The sequence below is a fragment of the Canis lupus genome, chromosome 16 (assembly GCF_048164855.1).
Source record: "Canis lupus baileyi chromosome 16, mCanLup2.hap1, whole genome shotgun sequence".
Lineage (NCBI taxonomy): Eukaryota > Metazoa > Chordata > Mammalia > Carnivora > Canidae > Canis > Canis lupus.
The window spans coordinates 6489918-6512982 of record NC_132853.1 but is presented as its reverse complement, the minus strand read 5'-3'; the positions used below and the strand labels follow the sequence as shown (position 1 = coordinate 6512982).

Here is a 23065-nt window from a genome sequence, read left to right as displayed (position 1 = left end):
AGAGAACAGCTGGCTCCCCCGTCATCTCTCTCCCCAGGTTCTAACAGCTCTGGTTCCAAGAGCAAGAAAGGTCAGGAGCTCATGGTCTCTGAAAAAGCCCAAGTTCTTCATCCCAGCTCTGGCTCAATACTGCAGACACCACGGGTACCTGAGAACGCTTCCATTTGCCCATGTCTGGAACTGTGTGGATCTCCTTTTTCGGAATGATGAAGTTCTGAGTGGCTGGAGGGATATCCTCCGAGGAATCTTGACAAAGAAAGTGAAAAAGCAAACAGATAAATAGAATCTTCCCCTCAACCCAACTTCCTCCCTTCCTCTCTCACATACACACACACACACACACACACACACACACTCGTTTAAACCAAGACTCTAATCCCCAGTCCCTAGGGTAAACCAGACACGTACTCCCAGGACAGAGTAATGGCTTGTTAAAGCCAACCCCACCAGCCTCCTGTCTTTCCTTCAGCAGCACAGACTGGCCATACTCATGATCCCCTCAACAACTACAGGTTCAGTGGCGCCACATGCCTTCACCTCCTGGTCCCTCACCAGAGAATGGTCAGAAAAATAAAACCAATTTGACCTTTTAGACAGAAGCAGGCAATTCAAAGAAGGGGGAAGAAAATACAATTGGCCACCACCAACATTTGAAAAAGATTGCCAACCTCTGAATAAGCAAAGTAATGTAAATGAGACGGCTCTTCCAAATCAGGGTGGCAGATTAAAACCATCTGGCATGGAAAAATAAAAAAAAAAAAAACCATCTGGCATGGACTGGTGAAGAGGAAGCAGGAATTCTCCAGCACTGCAGGTGGAAGTCTTGGTAGAATCTGCTAAGGCAATTCAGCACTGACTTTTGAAGCAAAAACCACACAGACCCATTGAGCCAACAGTTCTACTTGTAGGCATCAAGCCTTCACGTGCTCACAGAAATACACAAAGATGCATATAAGGGCACTTACTGCATGGAAAAAGGAAACAGCCCATATATCAATTGATAAGGCAATGGGTAAATAATAATATGGCCCATATAATGGAAATCTTCAGCTTTTTAAAAGAATAAAACCTAAACTATTGACATAAGAAAACAGCCCAGATATTAGTAAACGAAGAGAGAAAATTAAGCTACGTTATATACAATATAATCTCATTTTTGCAAAAATAGCTATGCATACTGTATAAATAACATGTATCTAACAGCACGTACATTGGAAAAATCTGAAGGATTAACCCCAAAGTTAGTTAATAGTTATCTTGAGGAGGTAAGATTTATAAGGGACTTCCATTTCTAAGCTACAAATTGCTATTAAAAACTAGCATACAGTATGGGGTGCTGGGTGGCTCAGTCAGTTAAGCACCTAACTCTTGATTTCAGCTCAGGTCATGATCTCATAATCTCAGGATCATGAGATGGAGCCCCACGTTGGGCTCTGCACTGAAAATGTGGAGCCTGCCTAAGATTCTCTCTCCCTCTCCCCTCCTCCCACTTTGAGCTCTCTCTCTTAAAAAAAAAAAAAAAAAAAAAAATTAGCATTCAGTAGTTTCGTAATCAGAAAAAAAAAAAAAAAACTATTTTCTGTATTCAGAAGTTGAGGAAAGGAAAACACAGGGTAGTCTCATGTGCTGACCTACAGGCAAACTTCACACCAAAGCGGACTGCTTAGTATGAGTGGCCTCTCTAGCCAAAAATATCTGGTCCACACTGCAGGATTCCCTTTACTCTGACACTGGAAATACAAGCCCTCAGTCTCTTCTCTGTAATTCCAAAATCCAGAAACTTCTAAAAAGTCAAAGTTCTTAAAATAAGTTTGGCACAAATTCATTTGATACAAAAGTTAAACCTAAACCAACATGAGGACATTTACAGGCTTTGCAGATCCCTCATTAGGAATTTAGGTTTTGTTGCAGAAGTGGGTTTATTTTGTTTTGTTTTTGTTTTTTGCAGAAGTATTTTTGTTTGATTGTGGGGTGCTGCTTTCTGAAATCTGAGAAACTCTGAATTCTAAAATACACCTGACCCCAAGGGTCTTGGATAGGGGCTGTGCCTGAATCTACTATTGAAGTTCTGTTGGGGCAGCCCTGGTGGCACAGCAGTTTAGCGCTGCCTGCAGCCCGGGGTGTGATCCTGAAGACCCGGGATCGAGTCCCACATCGGGCTTCCTGCATGGAGCCTGCTTCTCCCTCTACCTGTGTCTCTGCCTCTCTCTCTCTCGCTCTCTCTGAACGAATAAATAAATAAATCTTTAAAAAAAAAATGAAGTTCTGTTGTAGGGGATCCCTGGGTGGCTCGGCGGTTTGGTGCCTGCCTTTGGCCCAGGGCGCCATCCTGGAGTCCGGGATCGAGTCCCACATCGGGCTCCCGACATGGAGCCTGCTTCTCCCTCTGCCTGTGTCTCTGCCTCTCTCTCTCTCTCTCTATCATAAATAAATAAATATTTTTTAAAAAATGAAGTTCTGTTGTAGTAGTTAACACCTTGCTTTAAAAACACAAACTCGGGGATCCCTGGGTGGCTCAGAGATTTAGCGCCTGCCTTTGGCCCAGGGCACAATCCTGGAGTCCCGGGATCGAGTCCCACTTCAGGTTCCTGGCATGGAGCCTGCTTCTCCCTCCTCCTGTGTCTCTACCTCTCTCTCTCTCTCTCTCTCATAAATAAATCTTAAAAAAAAAAAAAAAAAAAACTCTCAGGATGCCTGGGTGGCTCAGCAGTTTAGCGTCTGCCTTAGACTCCAGATGTGATCCCAAGATCCGGGATCGAGTTCCACATCAGGCACCTTGCAGGGAGCCTGCTTCTCCCTCTGTCTGTGTGTCTCTGCCTCTGTGTGTGTGTGTGTCTCTTATGAATAGATAAATCAAATCTCTTAAAACACACACACACACAAACTCTCCAAAGAGAGTCACTCATGACATATAATAAATCTGTCCCCCTGCTATCCTCCTAAAACCTAACTGACTTGGCTGCATGGAGAAAGGGGACAGGTGCCTAAGATGGTTCTGGAACTTGTGACAATTGGGAGATTGAAGCATTCCTGAAGAGGCCCTGAGGAAGCAGAAAGTGCTATGATACCTGGAGACCTATGGAGGAGAACAGAGAATCTGGGAGGAGAGCAAGGCAAACCTCTGCCTAATTCAGAATTCAAACCAGAGCCCAAAAACCAAATCAGAAACTCTCTTCCTCCTCCCACCTGTTCTACAAGCTCTGTTCCCAGAACCCAAAATTAAGGCCCTTACTATTAGTAAATTACTTTAAGACACTATTAATTAGGACCACCTGGGTGGCTTAGTTGGTTAAGCATCTGCCTTTGGTTCAAGTCATGATCTGTGGGGATCCAGCCTACAGAGTTCCCTGCTCAGCAGGATGTCCACTTCTTTCTTTCCCTCTGCCTCCTCCCCCTTGCTCACGCTCTGTCTCTGTCTCTCAAATAAATAAATAAAATCTTTTCTTAAAATGCTATTAAATAAAAAGTTTTATATAGGTCAGGCTGGTAACCTACCTCGTTGGGGTTTGTTTTTTAAGATTATTTATTTATTTGAGAGAGAGCAGGAGCAGGGAGGAGAGGGAGAAGCAGGCTCCCTGCTGAGTGCGGAGTCCTGACTCAGTCTCGATTCCAGGACCCTGAGATCATGACCTGAGCTGAAGGCAGACGCTTAACCGACTAAGCCACCCACATACCCCTAACCTCATTGTTTTTATGGGAAAATGTGTTCCATGTTCCAAATAATCAATTTGCAAATGATCTTTAGGAACAGAGAGCCCTTCTGTAAGTAAGTTCCCTGTCAAGAGACGGCCCTTCTGAAGTTATTTCACAGGCGGGAAGCCCTCCAAGCCAGGCCTAGTGTCAAGGGAATGGCTACCTTGTAGGAAGCACTGCAACAACCACTAATGAACATACACATGTTGTTACCAGAATATGCAATCCTCAAATCAAAGAACCAAGCCTTCAAACCTGAGACTGTGATAACTGACCCCCTCCAGCCTCAGATTCTATCTCTGACAAGGTGCCATGGGACAGGTGGATACCCTACAAGCTCACAGTGTAAGATGGAAATATCTAGAGTTTTAGAGATGTTTCCTAAAACTCCCCAAATGTATAATGTAATATCATCTATCGTTTGAGAACCAGCCTACAGGTTCAACCTGTACCACCTTTTAAAAGGACGAGAGCAATCAACATTTCCTGACTACCCCCCATGCCCTATGTTTTGCCCTCGTAATCTATGGAACACATACTACAACTCTGTGGGGAAAGTATAACGTACCCATTTTCAGAGATAAGAAAGGGCTCACAGAGAATGTGATCTGCCAGGCAGAGCCAGGTCTGTACAACTCTAAAATCCAAGGTTATCACCACCACACTGAGTGAAGTGGTTCTTTCTACTTGTTCCAAAATGTCCTGTTTCAAACTGCAAAAAAGGACCACCTCTAGGGACCTGGCTCTTTCCAGCCATAGATATCTCCCTCGAGCTTTCATCTCTTTTAGTGCATGGGCTGTCTCCTCAACCACCCAACTTTGGAGAAATAATCATCTCACTGAGAATTCTGGTGGGCTTATATCTCTCACAGGCATTACCAGAACTTCCAAGGGCATAGGCACATAAGTTTTGTATTAAATGAAGTAAATGCCTGGTTTCAAAGGGCCTAAGAGTCCATACCCAGTTCTTTGTTAATCTATTTGGGAAAGGGGGGGGGGGGGTGGATGCCTTTTTTGGTCTTCATAATTTCTCCTTCCTTTTTTTTTTTTTTTTTTATGATAGTCACAGAGAGAGAGAGAGAGAGGCAGAGACACAGGCAGAGGGAGAAGCAGGCTCCATGCACCGGGAGCCTGACGTGGGATTTGATCCTGGGTCTCCAGGATCGCGCCCTGGGCCAAAGGCAGGCGCCAAACCGCTGCGCCACCCAGGGATCCCTAATTTCTCCTTCCTGAGGCCTTTCCAGAGATCCCAAAAAGCAAGACAGTTAGAAGGAATATCCAATGCTTTCAAAACATTAGCTGTGTTTGGTCAACTTACTCGCCCCATCAGGACTTTAAATTATCTAGGGTCAGTCCTTCCTAGCTCGGTGTGGGCTCAGTGATGTCAGCAAACAGCCTTCCCCTTCTCCAGGAAACAGGGCTCTATCTATATAGGCAGATCCTTTCTCTGGTACTTCCATCCCAGTTATTGGAGATGAACCAAAGTGAGGCCACGGTGCAAAGAAAAGTTACAGACGGTGATGCCAGGGAGAGACTCCTCTTGCACAACCAGCTTTTTTAAATTAGTGGTTTACACAAGCAAAGGCCGTTTCTCTCAATAAATTTTCAGCCACGGAAAGAGAACTGCACTGCCCCGCCTCCAAGAGGGAAAGAGCGTAGGTGGGCAGGGTGCAGAGGCGACTGCAAAGGGGGTGGGGGTGGGGGCGGGGGCGGGGGCGGGCCCGGCCCACAGAGCACCACCCCTCACCTCCAGGGCAAGGGCAGCCCCCAGAGTCACCTTCGCCCCCATCCCCGGCAGATTCCCCACCAGCTCCAGAGCTCAACGCAGCACGCGCAGCCCAGATGTGGAAGAGGCCTCGCCCTTGGGCCACAGCACTGCGCACCCGGCCCTTGGGCAGCCGGGGCTCCCCGAGTCCGGATGTTGCGCCCCACCCACCACCCCTTCGCAGCCCCGGGATCTAGCCCGGCCCCCCGATCCCCCCAACACGTCCTCCCCGGGGTCCAGCAGCTCCTGCCGCTCGGGCACCTCCACCTCCCGACCCCGCCGCCCCCCCGCCGCCCCCCGGTACCACACCCCTTCCCCGCCCCCGCCCCCGCGCCCCTACCCCACCCCGGCCCGGCCCGTCCTACCTGGCGGCGACTGCCGCTCACCCTCAGCCATCTTCCTCCCGCCGGGAGCCGGTCCGGATGCCTGAGGGGGTCTCACCTTTCACCCCCGGACACCCTCCCTTTCCCCGGCTCCACCAGGCGCTCAGAGCTTTCTGAAGAAAAAGAAGCACCGGCTTCTTCTTTTTTTCTTTTTCGGCTATAACCGAAAACCGAGAATTACAGTCACCCCCGTGAAGACGGCCGCCATGCTGGTGCGGGGCACTCAGGGAGCATGCCCAGCAACTGCCGGCTCGCGGCTGCGGCGCTCACCCGAGGCGGCGGCCATATTGGTGCGGGGCAGCTGGGAGCATGCGCACCAACGGCCGGCTCGCCTCCCTAGCAGCCAACGGCCCGCCGGCGGGTGGGAGGCGGCAGCCATGCTTGTGCGGGGCGCTCCCCACCTGTCATCTCTGGCCCTATCCCGGGGCACATTAGAGGACATTCCCTTGTTGACATGGCTGTGTTTTCCTGCCGCTCTGAGAGTAGCGCTCAAGGACACCAACGGGGCTGAGAGGGGTGCACACTACTGCCTCCAACGGCCTAGACAGCGTTTGGAGGTGGGAGACGGCGAGCCGGACAGCGGCCTGGGCTCGGCCCCTCCTCCTGGATTCCACAGCCCGGAGGGGATCTGGCGACCACAGACGGAGCCCTCGGCCCCGCCCCGTCCCTTCCCGCACCCTGGTCCCGCCCCGCGCTCGCAGCTAGCGGCCGGAGCCTGCAACCGGCTGGCGGCCCCGCCCCAAGAGTCCTCCTCCGGGGCCCCCAGCCCGCCGCCCGCCCGGCCCGGTGGGTGGGCGCCGGGCCGCCTGGACCGGCCCGCGGCGCTGACTCGGCGACCTTGGCCCGAAGGCTCTAGCGGGGACCCACCGGCGGCGGCGGCGGCGGCGCGGACTTTGGCCGTGCGGAGGACCGAGCGGGCTGTGCGTGAGCGGGCGGGCCGCAGCGATGTTGGCTTTCGCGGCCAGGACGGTGGTGAGTGCGGCGGGGAACCGGGCGGGCGGGCCCTGGACGGGACGGGCTGGCTGCGCGGGGCGGGCTCCGGAAGGGGGCCGCGGGCCGTCGGGGCGACAAGGCCGAGGGGCCACTGCCCTGCCCCGCCAGCGGTTGCTGAGGTGGGCCCGGCAGGTGGACCCACCCTGCTTGGCAGAGGAGGAGACTGACGCTCAAGGTCAGCGGTGGCACCGAACCTACGTCGTGTGGCCCTAAATTCCAATCACCCGGAAAGGATAGTGGGGACGCTGCCTTCCCTGACACCCAGAGCCAAGGATCCGGGAGACCAGCAGTCTCTCTCGCACACCTGTCGCACGCTCAGTCTGAGCCATCTATGCCCAGGCTAGAGCCACTTCTCCAGCCTCATCCAGTTGGTCAGTCTCCTTGAGCTTATCAAATGGCCCTTGAGGAATCTCGTGTGGCCAGAGAAATTCATGTGGAGGCCTCAAGCTGGGCTGCTCTGAAGGTCCTCCGAACGGGCAGGAGGCAGCAGGTGGCAGCCCCACACCCTTCTTACCCACCAGTCCCTCCCCCAGCTTGTCCAAGCCTACCCCACAGTCCTCCCCACAGGACACCAAGCAGTGCTGCCACTCTGATTTGAGTTCCTTTCCTCTCTACTCCAAGCGTATCTCTGCCTGCATTTCCTTCTGTCTGTGCCAAGAAGGGTGTCCAAACAGACACTACTTGGCCCAGAGGCTCTTCCAGCTCTCCCAGAGCCCAGGACTCCACATCACCCTTGCTCCTGACCCGGAAAGGGTGGTGCCCCAGTCTCACAGACAGCTTCTAGGTCATCCTCCAGGAACCGCTGGGTGGCCTGATCAGTTTACTGCTGGGAAAACTAAGGCAAGGAGAGACTTGGCCGGAATCCCCCGGACCTGGTAACTCAAATGGAGAAGAATCCTGAAACCAGCCTCCTCCAGTTTATTTTTTAGTCCCCGAAGTCCACTCTTGGCTCCCCACTGAATGAGCTATAGCTCAAGAGAACCGGGCTTTGGTGGATGGGAAGCCCAGAAGGGCTCCAAGAGTCCTCCTGGAGGAAAACAAGATGAGCTCTTAGCTGCCACTTATGGCCACTTATGGCCCTTTCCCAGTGTCTGCTCTCTTGCACCAACCCCAGTTTACAGAACTGATTTCAGGATTATGGTGTAACCTCAGCGGCCAGGCAGCTTCTGCCTCCAGCCAAGTTTTCCATCATTCAACAGACCTACGCAGATTCCAACAGGTGGATTTTTTAAATCCCTCCTGGCCCTGGCACCAGGCCCACCCAGAGAAGAAAGGAGAACATATTCTACGTTTCCTCCCACTCCAATGCCTACTACCAGCCTCTTCACCTGCTCCCCAATCCTCCACTTCTGACAGTTAGGGAGGGTGCCTGCCACAGCCACAACCTTAGATGCCACCATAGCCACCGTAGCCATTGCCACTGCCACTGCTGCCTCCCCCACCCTGAATCTTGGCTCTTGTCTTCTCTTTCCAGCCCGGGCAAGTGGCTGTCTCTTGCTAGGTTCTGCTCACCCACTGGGTAGCACAGTTAGGCTTAGAGGTCCAGCCCAAGGCAGACAGACAGGGCTCAGAACTTCAGTCCTGCCATGGAGGACGGGCAGCAGAAAGAGAAGGTATGGAACAATCCTCTGCCACTCACCTACCCACTGCTGCCAGCAGCCTTGGATCTCCTAGCTCTCTTTCTGTCCACCTCCGGAGTCTCCCAGACTTTCTCTCTTTGCCACCTCTCACCCACCTACCAAGCCATTCAGCTCTTGCTTGCCACAGCGCTGCCCCTATGCCACCTCTGTCCCCATCCCACAGACAGATAAAAACCAAGGCCTGGCCCTCACCCAAAGATGCTGTCATCATCTGGCTCTTTCTGACTTTCTCTTTTTGCCTCTTATTTCTCAGCTTGGCAGGGGTGGGAGTAATGGAGGTATGGGCCCCTGGGCGGGAGCAGTCACCTCACTACCTCCTGGCTGGCTCATTGTGCCAGGGTGAAGAAGGCGGGGCCTTGTTGCTTCCAGACAGGTGAGAGGTCACTCTCAGCTCTGCCACCCCCAACAGGTGCCATTCATCCTGACTTGGTTCCCCAGAGCCTTACCAGGATGGGTGGCCACACCCCCCTACCCTCTCCCTACCTGCATCTCCAGGCCCCAGAGAGGTGGAGACACCTAAAGTTTGAGGGCTGGGAAGCCAGGCAGGCACCACCCAAGGGGCTGTCTCTGACCCCAAGGATTGGCACATAAGTGCCCAGGACTGGAGCTTTAGGATTGCCAGGGCCTTCCAGAGCCAGTGAGACAATGAGCAAGATGTTCTGCTGCCTGCAGGTGAAGCCCCTGGGCTTCCTCAAGCCCTCCTCCTTGATGAAGGTCTCCAGCCGCTTCAAGGCACACCAGGATTCGCTGCCTCGACTGCCCGTGCCTGCGCTTCAGCAGTCCTTGGACCGCTACCTCAAGGCGCTGCAGCCCATTGTGAGCGAGGAGGAGTGGGCCCAAACCAAGCAGCTGGTGGAAGAGTTTCAGACCTCGGGGGGTGTCGGGGAGCGGCTGCAGAAGGGGCTGGAGCGCAGGGCCAGGAAGACGGAGAACTGGGTGAGTGGAGCTCCCTGTTTCCACATAGGTTGGGGGGCCCCGAGTCCCTCACAGAAGCTCAGGTGGTGAGAGGACCCCTTGCTGTGGCCTGTTGCTGGCCTCACGCTGAATTTTCCAATACCAGCTGCTCTGGCACACTTATTTGTGCCATGGAGTTTCTGGAGTGCTTACTGTGTGCCCAGCACTAGGTCAGGTGCCTGGGTGAGCAAGAAGGACACACTGTGGTCCTTCAGGGCTGACATTCACGCAGGGTGGGAAGCGAGCTGATTAAACTGCAGGCAGGTGTTGCTGGCAGTGAAGTTGGCCGGAAGAAAAAGGGAGAATGGCAGTGTCTTTGTTCTGAGTGGGCAGAGAGGAGGTAGTGTTGGATCTGAGAGAGAGGAACAACACAGGCAAACGTGGCAACAGCCTACCGTGTTCATCAGCAGAGCCTGGAATGTAGCACCATGGCCTAGAGCTTGGGGGCGGGGTAGCATCAGAGGAAGGCTTCTGGACTTGAGCTCAGTGGGAGCTGAGGGAGGGGAGCACAGGATGGCTCCAGGCAGGGCATTTGTGTTGTTCGGTGACAGATCAGATTGCCCTGGTTCTCTGTCACACAGGTGTGTTCAGCTCATGAAAACGGGTCCATACTGATGCTCCATGCAATTTTCTGTATGCATCTTACACCTCAGCATAATTGAAAAGGACCACCCTGACTGCTGGGATGGAAGTGGGAGTGGGGGTGGGAGGCATGTGATTAGGCCGGCGCCGGTACCCCAAAGGAGATACCAGGAGATGCCGCAGTAAGGGGTAGGGAGTCATTCCTTTCGTTTTATGTTCTGGAGGGAGCACCAGTGGCTCTTACCAGTGGCTGTGTGGGAAGTAGTCCTGACCTAAAGCAACTGTGTGGGGCGAAGGAAGAGGGAGACTTGCCAAGCTGGAGATGGCCCAGAAGGGAGCTGCTTTGGCAGAGAGAACCAGAGTCAGGTTCTGGCCCTGTAAGGTGGGAGATGCTTTGAGTGGGACAGGTGGTAGGGTGGGGGCCACACACGGGAGGTGGAAGTCATCAACTGATAGGCAGCACGTACTGAGCTTCAGCAGGCATTTAGAGTCTGTGGTCCAGCAGCTTACCAGTATTTTTAGCTCAGAACTCCTTCCAACAGAAACTTTCCAGCTAAGGGGCAAGGATATCCCATTCTCCACTCACAGGGCCCTAGTGCCCAGCAGATTCCTAATGGGGGAATGCCCACATCTGCAGGAACTCCGCTTATTTCCCAGCTCTGGCTGGAGGCCCTGAGATCTCCAGTGGAGTTGGGGGGTGGGGTGCTGGCTGAAGGGCACCCAGCTGTTCCCAGACAGGAGGGAATTCCTTTCTGCCCCTCCCTGATTCACAGAGGAGGCAGCTGAAGCTCAGAGAGGTAGACTGAAAGCCCAGAGCCACACAGCTCTGGGAGGTCCTGAGCTACACAGGATGGTCTGGCTGACCAGGAGCCCTGTCCTCAGGCCACAAGTCAGCAGACAGCAGTTGCTCACTAGCCTGCTGTACAACCTGGGCGCGTCATCTTCCCTCAGCCCTTGCAAAGGGCCCATGGCTGGTGCCCTGGTGCCACAGGCCAGCAGTTCCCCAAGTAGAACCTGTATGATGAATAGGCATGTCCCACTGCTGTCTGAGAGGGGATAGGAAACACAGTGAGGGTGTGTGCCCCTGGGATTGAGAGACCTGCCAGGGAGGTGTTGCAGGCGTGTGTGTAAAGGGGCAGAGTGAGGGGCATGTCCCAGTCACCATGTAAGGCTCAGGGATGACAGTCTCTTGGGAATCTGCACAGCCCAGACACAGGAGCCTTCAAAAACCTGTCCATGGCTGGTCCCCAGAGAGACTGCTCACCCAATGGAAAGAGCCCCGCTTATGTAGAGGACAGACCACCAAATGGGGACACAGGATGTGGTACCTAGATCTTGTCACTAGGGGAGTGATTTACCCTGTCAGCGAGCTTTCTCCACGTGGCCCTGACCTTGTGATCCCACTGGGTGTCTGCTCCCCAGTCTGACACCAACAGGAAGGACCCGGGTCCTGAGGGCTGCACTCCTGGCTCCCTGGAGAATGTCTACCTGGAACAGTCAAAAACACATTCACCAGACTTTCTTTTTATATCTTTTTCCATTTTTCCGTCTATCCGGGGTGGTTTTTTTTTTTTTCTTTCTAAAAGCATAAAAGCATTGACCAAAAGTGTATAAGAAAAAGTGAAATGATTCCCATCTCTGCCTCTTTCCCTCAACCCACCCTATCCCCACCTGCAGGTTTCCTGCCAGTCTTTCTCTCTGGAATCTTTGGCTTGGTGGTCTTGTCTGATTCCTCTTGCTAATGCTGATTGCCTCAGGCAAAGGGGAAATGGGGGTGCTGCTGGTGGGTTTAAGTGGGGTGGACGGTTCTGGATCTGAGCATTCATTCTGAGAATCTATACTCCATGGAGGGGCCCAGCCAGGTCCCCACTCACTGCTCACAGGCTCTGGTCCTTTTCCCCAGCTGTCCGAATGGTGGCTCAAAACAGCCTACCTCCAGTACCGCCAGCCCCTGGTCATCTACTCCAGCCCTGCTGTGGCACTGCCCAAACAGGACTTTGTGGACCTGCAGGGACAGCTCCGGTGAGTGCAGCTGGGACAGGGCTCCAGGCACATCCAGGACCCTAACATCCAATCCCCCAGGAGACTATAGGGCCCCCAGTCCTGTTCCTCATGTTTCATCCCCACATACAGCCTTATGAAGTAGGGAGTATCATCCCTATTTTACAGATGGGGAAACTGAGACTCAGAACAATGAAAGGACTTCCCCAAAAGCACCTTTCAGGATTGGCTGATCTGGGCCAGAAAGCAGGGTCTCCCTGGCTCTAAAGCTTCGTAACTGTTAACCACACCGTGGCCCATGTCACCTCTCTTCCTATAAACCTGAGGCTATCCCTCACCTCAGTTCTCACCCTTCACCCCCACCCCTCTCGCTCCAGCTGGCCACAGGGGTGACCTTTGTACACAGTCCTCTTTACCATGTCATTCGGCCATGACACTTGCCCTGGCTTCTGTACCAGTGCTACCAGAGTTAAAAATACCAGTGACAGGATCTCCTGCCCAAGGACCAGCCACTCAGGCCTACCACCTGTTTCTCTTAAAGGGACCAGGGCGCCCCAAGAATTCTGGCTCAGACTCTAGCCCATCATCCCAATGTTAGGACCCAGGGGCAGCCCAGGTGTCAGGCATGATTGGTATGGCCCAGACAATCCCAGGAGGAAGGTCAGATTGAGAGAGACAGAGGCCCCAAAACAGGAAGGCACCTATCAGAGGGGACACTCTGAGCTACTGCCCTCCCATTCATACTCCCTGTCCCCCAAGGTCCCAGGTCCCTTTATAACTGATGCTTCAAAGAAGGGTGACCTCCTTCCAGGCTCCAGGCTTCAGGCCCTTTGTGGGTAGAATCAGCCAGTACCTACCAGTAACCCAGCTGTAATTGTACTGCCATTCATTCATTACACCTACGTCCTGCCAGGGCTTGGCCAAAAGCATCTCCCTGGGCCCTCTAAGAGCCCTCCCTCTAGAGATAAGAGAAAGCTGGCTTAGAAGGGCAAGCCGGGATCCAAACACAGGTCCTGCACTTGAATTCCTTCAGGCTTTCTGCAGGCAGTGAGTCAGGAGTGATGCAATCTGTATCCTCCTTCAGCGAGGCCCTTCCCTTACCTGACCAGGGGCCTCCTGTGGGGTGTCCGCGTGGGGTGTCCGCGTGGGGTGTCCGCGCAGCTTCTAATTTCTAATTGGTCCCCCCAGGTTCGCTGCCAAATTCATCGAGGGTGTGTTGGATTTCAAGGCCATGGTTGACAAGTGAGCAGCCTGCCCCCGCCCTGCCCTCCTAATTGCCATAGCCACTACAGCCTGGGCCTGCAAGTGCAGTCGCCTCAGCCACATGCTGGGCTGGCCCAGAGTTCAGCTGCTTTCACTTCCTTGGCCCAGCTTCTGCTGGGGTTGGGGAGACAGAGTGGGGATTGGGACACCTAGGTCCTCTGCTCTGGCTTCTGAGACTGTGTGGCCACCTGGTGACCGTGTCCTAAAAGACCCCTGGAATTGGTGTCCAAGCCAAAGAGGACCCCAGAGGTTGACTCACTGCTTCATCTCTTCTGGCAAACTGAAGCACACGGGGGAAGGGAGTTTCCAGGGTGACACAAGCAGCACCCCCGCCCCAGAGTGGAATACTGGCCTCCTGACCCCAGGCCAGGCCCTGACACACCCCCAGCTCATGCTGAGGGGGATTAGGGACCCTCCTCAGCTGTGCCCAGCAGCAGCTCTCTGTCGGTTTTATCCTCTTCCCCGCCTACTTGCTTGGTGGCCCCCTCACTGTCCCTCTGCCCCCGCAGCGAGACCCTGCCTGTGGAGTACCTGGGGGGTAAGCCGCTGTGCATGAACCAGTACTATCAGATCCTGTCCTCCTGCCGTGTGCCGGGCCCCAAGCAGGACACGGTCATCAGCTTCAGCAAGACCAAGAAGCCGCCCATGCACATCACTGTGGTGCACAACTACCAAGTGGGTGGGCTCCTGCCCTTCTGCGGGGAGGGGGTGGGGGTGGGCAGGGCCAAAAGTCAGCTTCTCCAACACACACACCCATGTGTCCCCAGGAACAAGCATGCCCTGGGCATCTCTACCAGGTGCCTTGTTCGGCCCCAGCCTGAGGACAGCCAGGAGGGCCAAGGGCCTGCCCAGCCCGGGGAGAGCAATTCGAGGACCTCTTCCCATCTCACACCTGTGGCCTGGCTTCATCCCCCTGGGCAGGACCCAGGCTGGCACTGGCTGTGACTTCTGGGCTGCTGAGGCCAGGAGGAGGTGGAGGGTGGGAGGTAACTGCTGCCAGTCTGAGACCCCTACCCGCCTCCCTTCTCTTCACTTGCCTGTGCCCGGATAGTTTTTTGAGCTGGACGTGTACCACAGCGATGGGACACCGCTGACATCCGATCAGATCTTCATGCAGCTGGAGAAGATCTGGAACTCATCGCTGCAGACCAACAAAGAGCCCGTGGGCATCCTCACCTCCAACCACCGCAACTCCTGGGCGAAGGCATACAACACCCTCATCAAAGGTGCGACGGGGGTGGGGGTGAATGAAGGGAGAGAGGCCCACGCCAGGCCCTGGTGGCCACATTTCTCACCGAATCCTCTCAACTCAGAATGTGTGATGTTGGCCCATTTCACAGAGGGGGAAACTGAGGCTTGGTTGGATTTAGTTTTCCTCTCTTAAGTAGCAAGTTACAGTAAGAGTCCAAGTCCTCTGGCTGCAGACCCCACCTCGGTCTCCATGTTCCTGGCAAATCCTGTTTGGGTCAGGGGCATTGTCCCCAGACCCAGACCCCTGTGTTAGTCCCCTGAGCCACACTGGCTCTCCATGTGACCTGGGGCTTCTGTGTCCTCATTTCTTTTTTTTCCCCCCTTTTTTTAAAAGATTTTATTTATGCACAAGAGTGGGGTGAAGGGCGGGGGGAGGGGAGGGACAAGTAGACTCCCCACTGAGCCACAGGGCTTGATGTCAGATCTCATGACCCTGAGATCGTGGCCTGAGCCAAAAATCAAAGAATTGAACGCTTAACTGACCGAGCCACCCAGGTGCCCTCCCCCCCCCCTTTTTTTTTAAGTTTATTTTATTTTTTTGGTCATCTCTACCTACACCGTGGGGCTCAAACTCAAAAATCTGAGATTAGGAGTCACAGGCTCTTCCAACGAGCCAGCCAGGCGCCCCTCTCTTTCCTCTTTTCTAATGTGGGTCTGGTATTGGGCCCTGCTTCATGGGGTGCCAAGGGCTGCACATAAACATTCTGGAAGCCTCTGAGGCCTCCCCAGGCCTGACATGCACCCCCATCTTGCACCTCTCCCACCTTCTTCCCCAGACAAGCTGAATAGGGAGTCAGTACGTTCCATCCAGAAGAGCATCTTCACCTTGTGCCTGGACGCACCCATGCCTCGGGTCTCAGACGACGTGTACCGCAGCCACGTGGCTGGCCAGATGCTGCATGGGGGTGGGGGCAGGCTCAACAGTGGCAACCGCTGGTTTGACAAGACGCTGCAGGTGAGGACTCGGTAGGGCCAGGACTACCCCCACCCCCACCCCAGGACGCACACCCAAACCTGGCCCATTGCAGCCTCAGGACTTCCTGCCCGGCGCCGGGGTGTCCCTGGCCTCCCAGCTAGTAAAGCAGATGGGAAGCCAGCAGGTGGATGTGGCTGTAATTACCCAGCAGTCAGCCTGTCATTACTGGGCCTGTCCCAGAAACCGCTGTCACTCCTTTAGCACATCAGAGAGAAACTGGACTGTGGGGCCAGGCAGAGCGGCACAGTCTTGGCTCTGACCTTCCCTCTCTGCACCTGTAAATTGATTCCCCGGGAGGGTATTGCAGGGACTCAGGGAGGTACATGCGTAAGGTACATGCTTGCTATGGCCTGGAATGGGCCTGGGGCCCCTGGTGAGCGTTGGCTGTTATTAATAACAATATTAAGCGTGCATAACCCCTGAGATGGCTTTAGAGAGGCACTTCCCATGAAACCCAACCAGCACAGAGTGGCCCCAGGGACCTGGGCCTGATGGATACCCACTCCCCACCCCTAGTTCATTGTAGCAGAAGACGGCTCCTGTGGGCTTGTGTATGAGCACGCAGCAGCGGAGGGGCCCCCCATCATTGCCCTCGTGGACCACGTCATTGAGTTCACGTGAGTGTGGTTGTCCCACCCTCTACCCAGTTCCCTAGCTCCTGGTGATGGGTGACACACGTAGGGGAATGCCATCCTCCCCTGTGCCTGGGAATCTGTCTCTTCAAAGGAAGCCAGAGGAAGGCATGGGCTTGGAGTCTTGAGACCCGGGTTTGAGTTCTGGCTCTGCCACTTCCCAGCTCTGTGACTTTGGACAAGTCCCTTCACTCTCCAGGCCTCCTCCATGTGGCCACTTGAAAGCTGGAGTAAAGGCAATTTTCTTTTTTTTTTTTTTTTCTTTTTTTTTTAATTGACTTACTCATGAGAGACACAGAGAGAGTAGCAGAGACACAGGCACAGGCAGAGGGAGAAGCAGGCTCCACACAGGGAGCCCGACATGGGACTCGATCCCAGGTCTCCAGGATCACACCCTGGGCCGAAGGCGGCACTAAACCTCTGGGCCACCCGGGCTGCCCCTGAAGGCAATTTTCTAAAGAGCAAACCCAGAGTCTCCCTAGGCTGGCTCCCTCCAGCCTCAGGGACCCATGCCCCCAACCTAGTCCCAATGGACCCAGGCTCCCAGAGCCCCTGTGTCCCACGCAGGAAGAAGCCTGAGCTTGTGCGGTCCCCCATGGTACCCCTGCCCATGCCCAAGAAGCTGCGGTTCAACATCACACCCGAGATTAAGAGTGACATTGAAAAGGCGAAGCAGAATCTCAGCATGTAAGTAGCGGGCATGGGTGGGTGAAGTCAAGTTAAAGGATCGGAACACTCCTGGGCCTTCCCTGGGTTGGCAGGGGCTGCCAGGCTCCTGCTCCTCACCCACTTCTCTCCTGCCTCCCAGCATGATCCAGGACCTGGACATCATGGTGATGGTGTTCCACCACTTTGGGAAAGACTTCCCCAAGTCAGAGAAGCTGAGCCCAGATGCCTTCGTCCAGATGGCCCTACAGCTGGCCTACTACAGGTTCACCCTACCCCACGTGCCCATGGAGGAGGGATGGGACCTGGGGGTGGAGGTGGGGCAGCCCGCCAGGGTGTACTCAGCCCCCTGTCCCACCCAGGATCTACAAACAGGCATGCGCCACATATGAGAGTGCCTCTTTGCGCATGTTTCACTTGGGCCGCACCGACACCATCCGCTCCGCCTCCATGGACTCGCTGACCTTCGTCAAAGCCATGGATGACCCCAGTGTCTCGGTGAGAGGGCCGGGGTAAGGGTGGGCAAGCCGGCCGTGAGCCACCTCCCCTTCCTATACTTTCTGTCATCACACATCAATTGAGCCCCTACTATCTTCCTACCCTCTGGTGGGTGCTGGAAATCTAACAGAAGGTGGAGTCATGAGTTTGGTCCTGACCTTCCTGGTAGCCAAAGACAAAAAGGAACTGTTCATTCATTCACTCATCAGCAGTGAGCATCTGCTCTGTGCATCAGGCCTCAGGGGAGGATGGATGAGAGTCGGCAGCTGCAGTTCCTGCTCTTGGGGAGTGCAGATCCTAGGGCTGGCTGGGAAGTGGGCTGCTGGGGTGGATGCCAGAACAGACTTCAACTCCCTCACCTCCTAGGAGCACCAGAAGGTGGAGCTGCTGCGGAAGGCGGTGCAAGCCCACCGAGCCTACGCTGACCAGGTGACTGACTGACCCGTCATCTCCCGGCTGTCCATCCCTGCAGCAAAAGGCTGCCCACCCTTAGTGAGGGTGGCTATACTAGTCCTTCCCAAACCTTGGGGCATCTGAGTGAGGCTGAATAGCCCCCTTTTAAAGTTGGAGAAACTGAGGCTTAGCCCAGTGACGTTGTGGGTCCTGGGTGAACCTCTGGATCATATGTCATGCTCTCCTCAACAGCCCCAGACTCCAGGATGCTGAGGGTATGTGGGGTCTGGCCAACAGCAGCACTCCTGCCCTCTGATAGCTTGGGCTAAGGCCTGGGTTCCCGTCTGGCTCTGAGCACCTGTGTATGCCAGGCTCTGCCCACGTTACACGCAGTTGTCCATTTCGATCTCACTGCCACCCTGTGAAAGGAAATCCAGTAACCAGCCCCATTTTATAGATGAAGGCACTGAGGCTCCAAGATACAAGTGATCTGCGAAGGCCCCATGGCCAGGGTAGAGCCAGGCCACCCAGCTCTAGGCCTGTGTTCTTAAATGGGAAGAGGGACTCCCCACCCTGGGAAGGTCCCTGAGGTCAGTCTCCCCATCTATAAAGTGAGGGCTCTCCTGCCTGGACCCTCTGGTCTCGTGAGTCTAAGGGACCGCTGCATGGAAGAGGCGTTGCTGCCATAGGCTTTTGAGGAAGGTCAGGGGCACCCCCTAGGACTGCAGGGCCTGCACCTGACAGCTCCTCCTCTCACAGGCCATCCGAGGGGAGGCCTTCGACCGGCACCTGCTTGGTCTGAAGATGCAGGCCATTGAGGACCTGGTGAGCATGCCTGACATCTTCATGGACACCTCTTACGCCATTGCTATGCACTTCAACCTCTCCACCAGCCAGGTGGGCCACTGCCCCAGAGCCCTCTGGGTTTTCCTGCCCTCCAGGCCCTGCCACTGCCCTAGGCGCCCTGGGGTGGGATGGAACAGACCCTGCTGGAGCGGGACAAAGGCTACACTGAATAGAGCCAAGGTCCAGAACATGGTCAGACCTCCTTGGTGATGGCGTAACCCATAGAGGCACACCCATGTCCACTGCTGAAGCAACTGAGTTCTGGTGGAAGAGCCAGGGTCAGAGGGCTTCACTGCAGCTTAGGAAGGCTGAGAAGGAGTCGGAGTACCCCATCCCCCGCCCCCGCCCTCACCGCATGGGAAAATCAGCTTCATTCATTCACTGGTCCAACACGAAGGAACATCCGAGCCATGCCAGCTGGTGCTGGGCACTAGGACACAGCAGGGACAGACCACCACCCCGTCCCTGGGGGCTCACAGTGTAGGCTAGAAGCACAGAGACAGAGGCAGTGATGGCCCCCTGGGAAGTGCTGGGGGTTAGGGGGTTCTCAAGGAGGGAGCACTTCAAGCTCCCTGAGGAATGACTAGGAAGGCTCTATAGACGGTTGACTGCAAAACTACAGCTCAAAGGATGAGAAAAAGTTGTCCATCCACTGGAGAAGAGGAAGGGACATCTCAGGCAGAGATACAGAAAGCCAGGCTGGTGCCACCACGGGGCTGGAGGGGAGTCGGTGGGGTAGGACAAGAGCCTCAGTCCTGTGCCATTTCCAGGTCCCTGCCAAGACAGATTGCGTCATGTTCTTTGGGCCCGTGGTCCCAGACGGCTATGGCGTGTGCTACAACCCCATGGAGACGCACATCAACTTCTCTGTGTCAGCCTACAACAGCTGTGCCGAGACCAATGCAGCCCGCCTGGCGCACTACCTGGAGAAGGCACTCCTGGACATGCGCGCTCTGCTGCAGAGTCACCCTCGGGCCAAGCTGTGAGCCACCTCCCATGCTCAGGCCTGCCAGTGTCACAGCCAAGCCACCCAAGGGGATGGGCCACCCACCAGACTTCTACTCCTTTACTCCCTCCCCCACCTGGAGCCTGCAGATCTGACTGATATGGGGAGGCATCCCCCAGCAGGGCCTGCAGGCCTGAGCCAGTGCCTTCCATCGGTCAGCCTCAGCACTGCTGGGGCCCGAGTCCTGGGCTGAGTTCAGAGGCTGAGTAAGGCATCAGGTCCAGGCACCCAGCGCGTCACCTGTGAGCCCTCCTACAGGGAAAGGAACCAGAGGAGCCCCTCCCTTGCCAGGGCAACAGACTGGGAAGTCCTTTTCTGGCTAGCTCAGTCCACTGCCTCCTGTGCTGCTGGGCTGGTGTCTGTACCCCGATACCCAGGCTCCCGAGGAACTAGACACAGGACTACCTAGAGCCAGGGGCTCCAGGCCGCCCCCCAAGGCCAGGGTGTGAGGTGTACCGGTAAGGGAAACTCAAGACCTTGATCCAGCCCACCTCACATGGCGGAACCATCTTTCCTGGGGGCTGCTACGTTTTTGTGGATGATGTGGCCCAAAGGCCCCAACTTGCTCGCTTCTACTCAGCTTGATTCCTGAACCATGTTCAAGGTTATATAACAGTAACGTGCAAGGTGATTAATAAAGGAGAAATTTGTCAGTGAAGAGGTGGTTCAGCCGAGGGGCAGGCAATGTGGGGTCGACACCTGGGTTTGCTTTCTCTCAACTTGTTCTGCATCTGGGACCCAGTGTCCAGACAGGGGCCACAAAGGCTCCCAGAGCAGCCAAGGGGAGGGTTCTTGGGCTTAGGCTAGGGAGCCACAGGCCAACGTCAACCTCAGGGCACTTAGCCAGGAGTGGCACCAGACCCAAGGCTGTGGCCTTTACAGACCTGAGCCTCCCTGTCCTATGGGCTGTGGGTGGGAACGAGGCTCTCGGGGGGCTGTGGGGCCTCGTAACCTCAGCAGTGGTGGGCTGGGCAGTGTGCAGTTGGCACTCAAGGCCTCACCCTGCTGCCCCCACAACGAGCCAACAGCAGTGGTGGCCAAGCAGCCTTGCTCAGCCCAGCCCCACCCCGGGTGCTGTCAGGAGCTACCAGACACCAGATCACGTGGCTAGTTGATCAGAACCCTATACATGCCCCCCCAGCCCCCCCCCACCTCTCAGGGGCAGGGCGTTCTGCCAAAATCAAGTAGGCTGCTTACGGAGAGAAGAGCCTTTCCCTCAAAGGTGACACTGGCCCTAAGGAAGTCACCCATGAACCCCCCAAGAGCAGGTGCCAAAGGGGTGGAGGGGGGAGAGGTCACTGAGCTTGTGAGTGAAGTGACCAGGCTGACTTGTGACCATCATGTGAGGGTAGATCCTATAGTTTTCTCCTTTTTTCGGATGCAGAAATAAGCTTAGAGAGGTTAAGGTCACCAGGCCACTAAAGGGCAGAGACAGATTTCCAGAGAAGCCCCTGTAGCCAAGCACCCAGCCCCAACACCACACCCACTCAGACAGCCCAGGGCAGCGGGTGAAGAATAAAGGAGCCAGGGCTGTGATGGAGGAGGACAGAGGGCCCCAGCTGGGAAGTCGGAAAGTGCCAGCTCGACCAAAGCACTGACCAGATGGTACTAACCTGTGCTGGGCACTGGGCACCGGGAGGCCTGACTGCGCCTCCTCACAGCCACACAAGGGTGGGGACTCTGCACCCTCATTCTCTGATGGGGCTAGCAGAGGGCATGCCCCTTTGCCCCAAATCCCAGGGAGCAAGAGGTAGAGCCTGGATAATGGGGGTGGGGGGGCGGGGGGGGTGTTTCGAGGCCTGGCCACTCCTCAGGACCCCAGCACAGCCTGTGGGGTGGGCTAATGCCAAGGGAAGGGGTACAGGAGCGTCCTCCCCTCGGGGGCCGTGACAGAAAGACCTGCAAGAGGATTCCACAGCATACAGGCTCTGCTCTGCCATTGGAGAGCTTGGGCTGGCCCTTGGCTTCCCTGTGCCTGGGTGTCCTCATCTGTACAGTGGAGGTGGTGCTGCTCCCTTGGGGGGCGGGGGGGAGGGCTTCTGGGAGTCTCAGGAGCAGGGCCCACTGCAGGAGTTGGGTGGGCACACCCCAACCCAGTCTGAGGCAGCAGGGGAGCAGGGAGAGTGATCCAGGCTGAGGACATTGCCTGGACAGATGCCCAAGACTCCCGGAGGCTCGGGTTCTAAGACTGCATAAGGTCTGATCATGAGGCAAGATTCTTCCCCCAAAAAACCAATCCTGTGGGAGTGAGGGTGGCCCACTGCGCTTGAGTTGTTACAGGTCTGCTGCTACAGGGCTCACTCTGTATTCTAGGGCCAAAAAGTACTGTTTGGAGTAGACACACTTAGCACAGAGGACCCCAATCAGTGTTACACGGAATGCTGGGGCGGGGGCAGGCAAAGAAACACAGATTTAGTCATTACTCCTGAGGGCATGATGTGTGACCTCACAATCTGCAGGTGTTGGATGGGGACAAGCAAGTGTTCTTTGGTTTCTGGACACCCTGGGAGGTAAGTGTTGGGGACACTCACACTCCTACAAGATCAAGTTTTTCAATCCAACTGTCAGAGTGCCTGGGTGGCTCAGTCAGTTAAGTATCTAACGTTGGCTTAGGTCACGGTCGCAGGGTCCTGGGGTCGAGTCCCACTTGTGCCTTCTATCTCAATAACTTTTAAAAATAAATACAAAAGAAAAATAAACCAACTGTCTGAATGTTATGCCAATGGACACTTCTGTCTTAGAATAAAATTTCTAAGGATAGCATCATGCACTTAGCCAATGGACCCAGAGAACGGCTGGCCCTGAGAGCGAGCAGACCCTGACGTCAAAGATGCAGATGAAGAACTTGGTTTTTGTGGGGGGTTTTGCAAAGTATGAGTGAAAAAGAATGGCTCTAAATAGATCCTGTGCAATATGTTATTAAATTCGAAACTGTTGGGACGCCTGGGTGGCTTAGTAGTTGAGTGTCTGCCTTTGGCTCAGGTCGTGATCCCAGGGTGCTGGCATCAAGTCCCACATCAGGCTCCCTGTATGGAGCCTGCTTCTCCTTTTGTCTATGTCTCTGCCTCTGTGTGTGTGTCTCATGAATAAACAAAATCTAAAAAATAAAAAAATTTTAAACTGTGACCCAATGAATGGGTGAAAATTGTTTACCTAGATCCCCTAAAGGCTTATCCAGGTTAGCACGAGCTTGCTTTGAGCTCTCTTCACTGGGAAAGTGCAGGGCCTGGAGCCTGCCAGGTGAGGGGAGAACCAGACCACCTGGAGCCCCAAACAGGGGGACTCTCCCAAGACAGGTGCTTTGGAAGATGCTGAGGAATGGGCTGAAGGGGGCCAGGCTGGGCTGCGGATGAGGGAGCCACATGTGGAGGCTTTGCTGCCTCCTGGGAGGATCTGGTGTGCCCTGGACTCAGAGCCACCTGGCAGGTGGGAAAAGATAGGTATTTCAAAGATGTTTATCAAGTATGAAGTAGAGTCAGCTAGGATTGGGGACCAGACTGAATGGGACAGGTCAGGCTGCCTG

The 23065-nt window shown here is 55.0% G+C and overlaps 2 protein-coding genes across 4 annotated transcripts in view; one reads left to right on the top strand and one right to left on the bottom strand.

The window, feature by feature from the left end:
- PTPA (protein phosphatase 2 phosphatase activator) overlaps positions 1-6135 on the bottom strand; it is a 31024-nt gene extending 24889 nt beyond the window's left edge. The window contains exons 1-2 of one of the 2 annotated variants that reach the window (XM_072778259.1): positions 5824-6135; positions 149-246 (exon numbers count right to left, since the gene is read on the bottom strand). In XM_072778259.1, the coding sequence (XP_072634360.1) occupies positions 149-246; positions 5824-5854 (129 nt within the window). In that variant the 5' untranslated portion in view covers positions 5855-6135. The remainder of the gene's footprint in view (positions 1-148; positions 247-5823) is intronic. The other variant, XM_072778260.1, reaches the window with a different exon arrangement.
- Positions 6136-6671: 536 nt separating this feature from the next.
- On the top strand, positions 6672-20200 carry CRAT (carnitine O-acetyltransferase). Of its 2 annotated transcripts, XM_072778257.1 has the most exons (15): positions 6672-6813; positions 8309-8447; positions 9147-9410; positions 11914-12032; positions 13200-13253; positions 13784-13949; positions 14326-14500; positions 15302-15480; positions 16018-16118; positions 16701-16820; positions 16942-17064; positions 17162-17297; positions 17664-17726; positions 18450-18587; positions 19307-20200. In XM_072778257.1, exons 2-15 carry the CDS (start codon positions 8421-8423, stop codon positions 19520-19522), a joined length of 1881 nt encoding a protein of 626 aa, XP_072634358.1. In that variant the 5' UTR covers positions 6672-6813; positions 8309-8420; the 3' UTR covers positions 19523-20200. The 2 variants fall into 2 exon arrangements, with proteins under 2 accessions (XP_072634358.1, XP_072634359.1); XM_072778258.1 differs by lacking the exon at positions 8309-8447 and having other exon boundaries at positions 6684-6813.
- The last annotated feature ends 2865 nt before the right edge of the window (positions 20201-23065 follow it).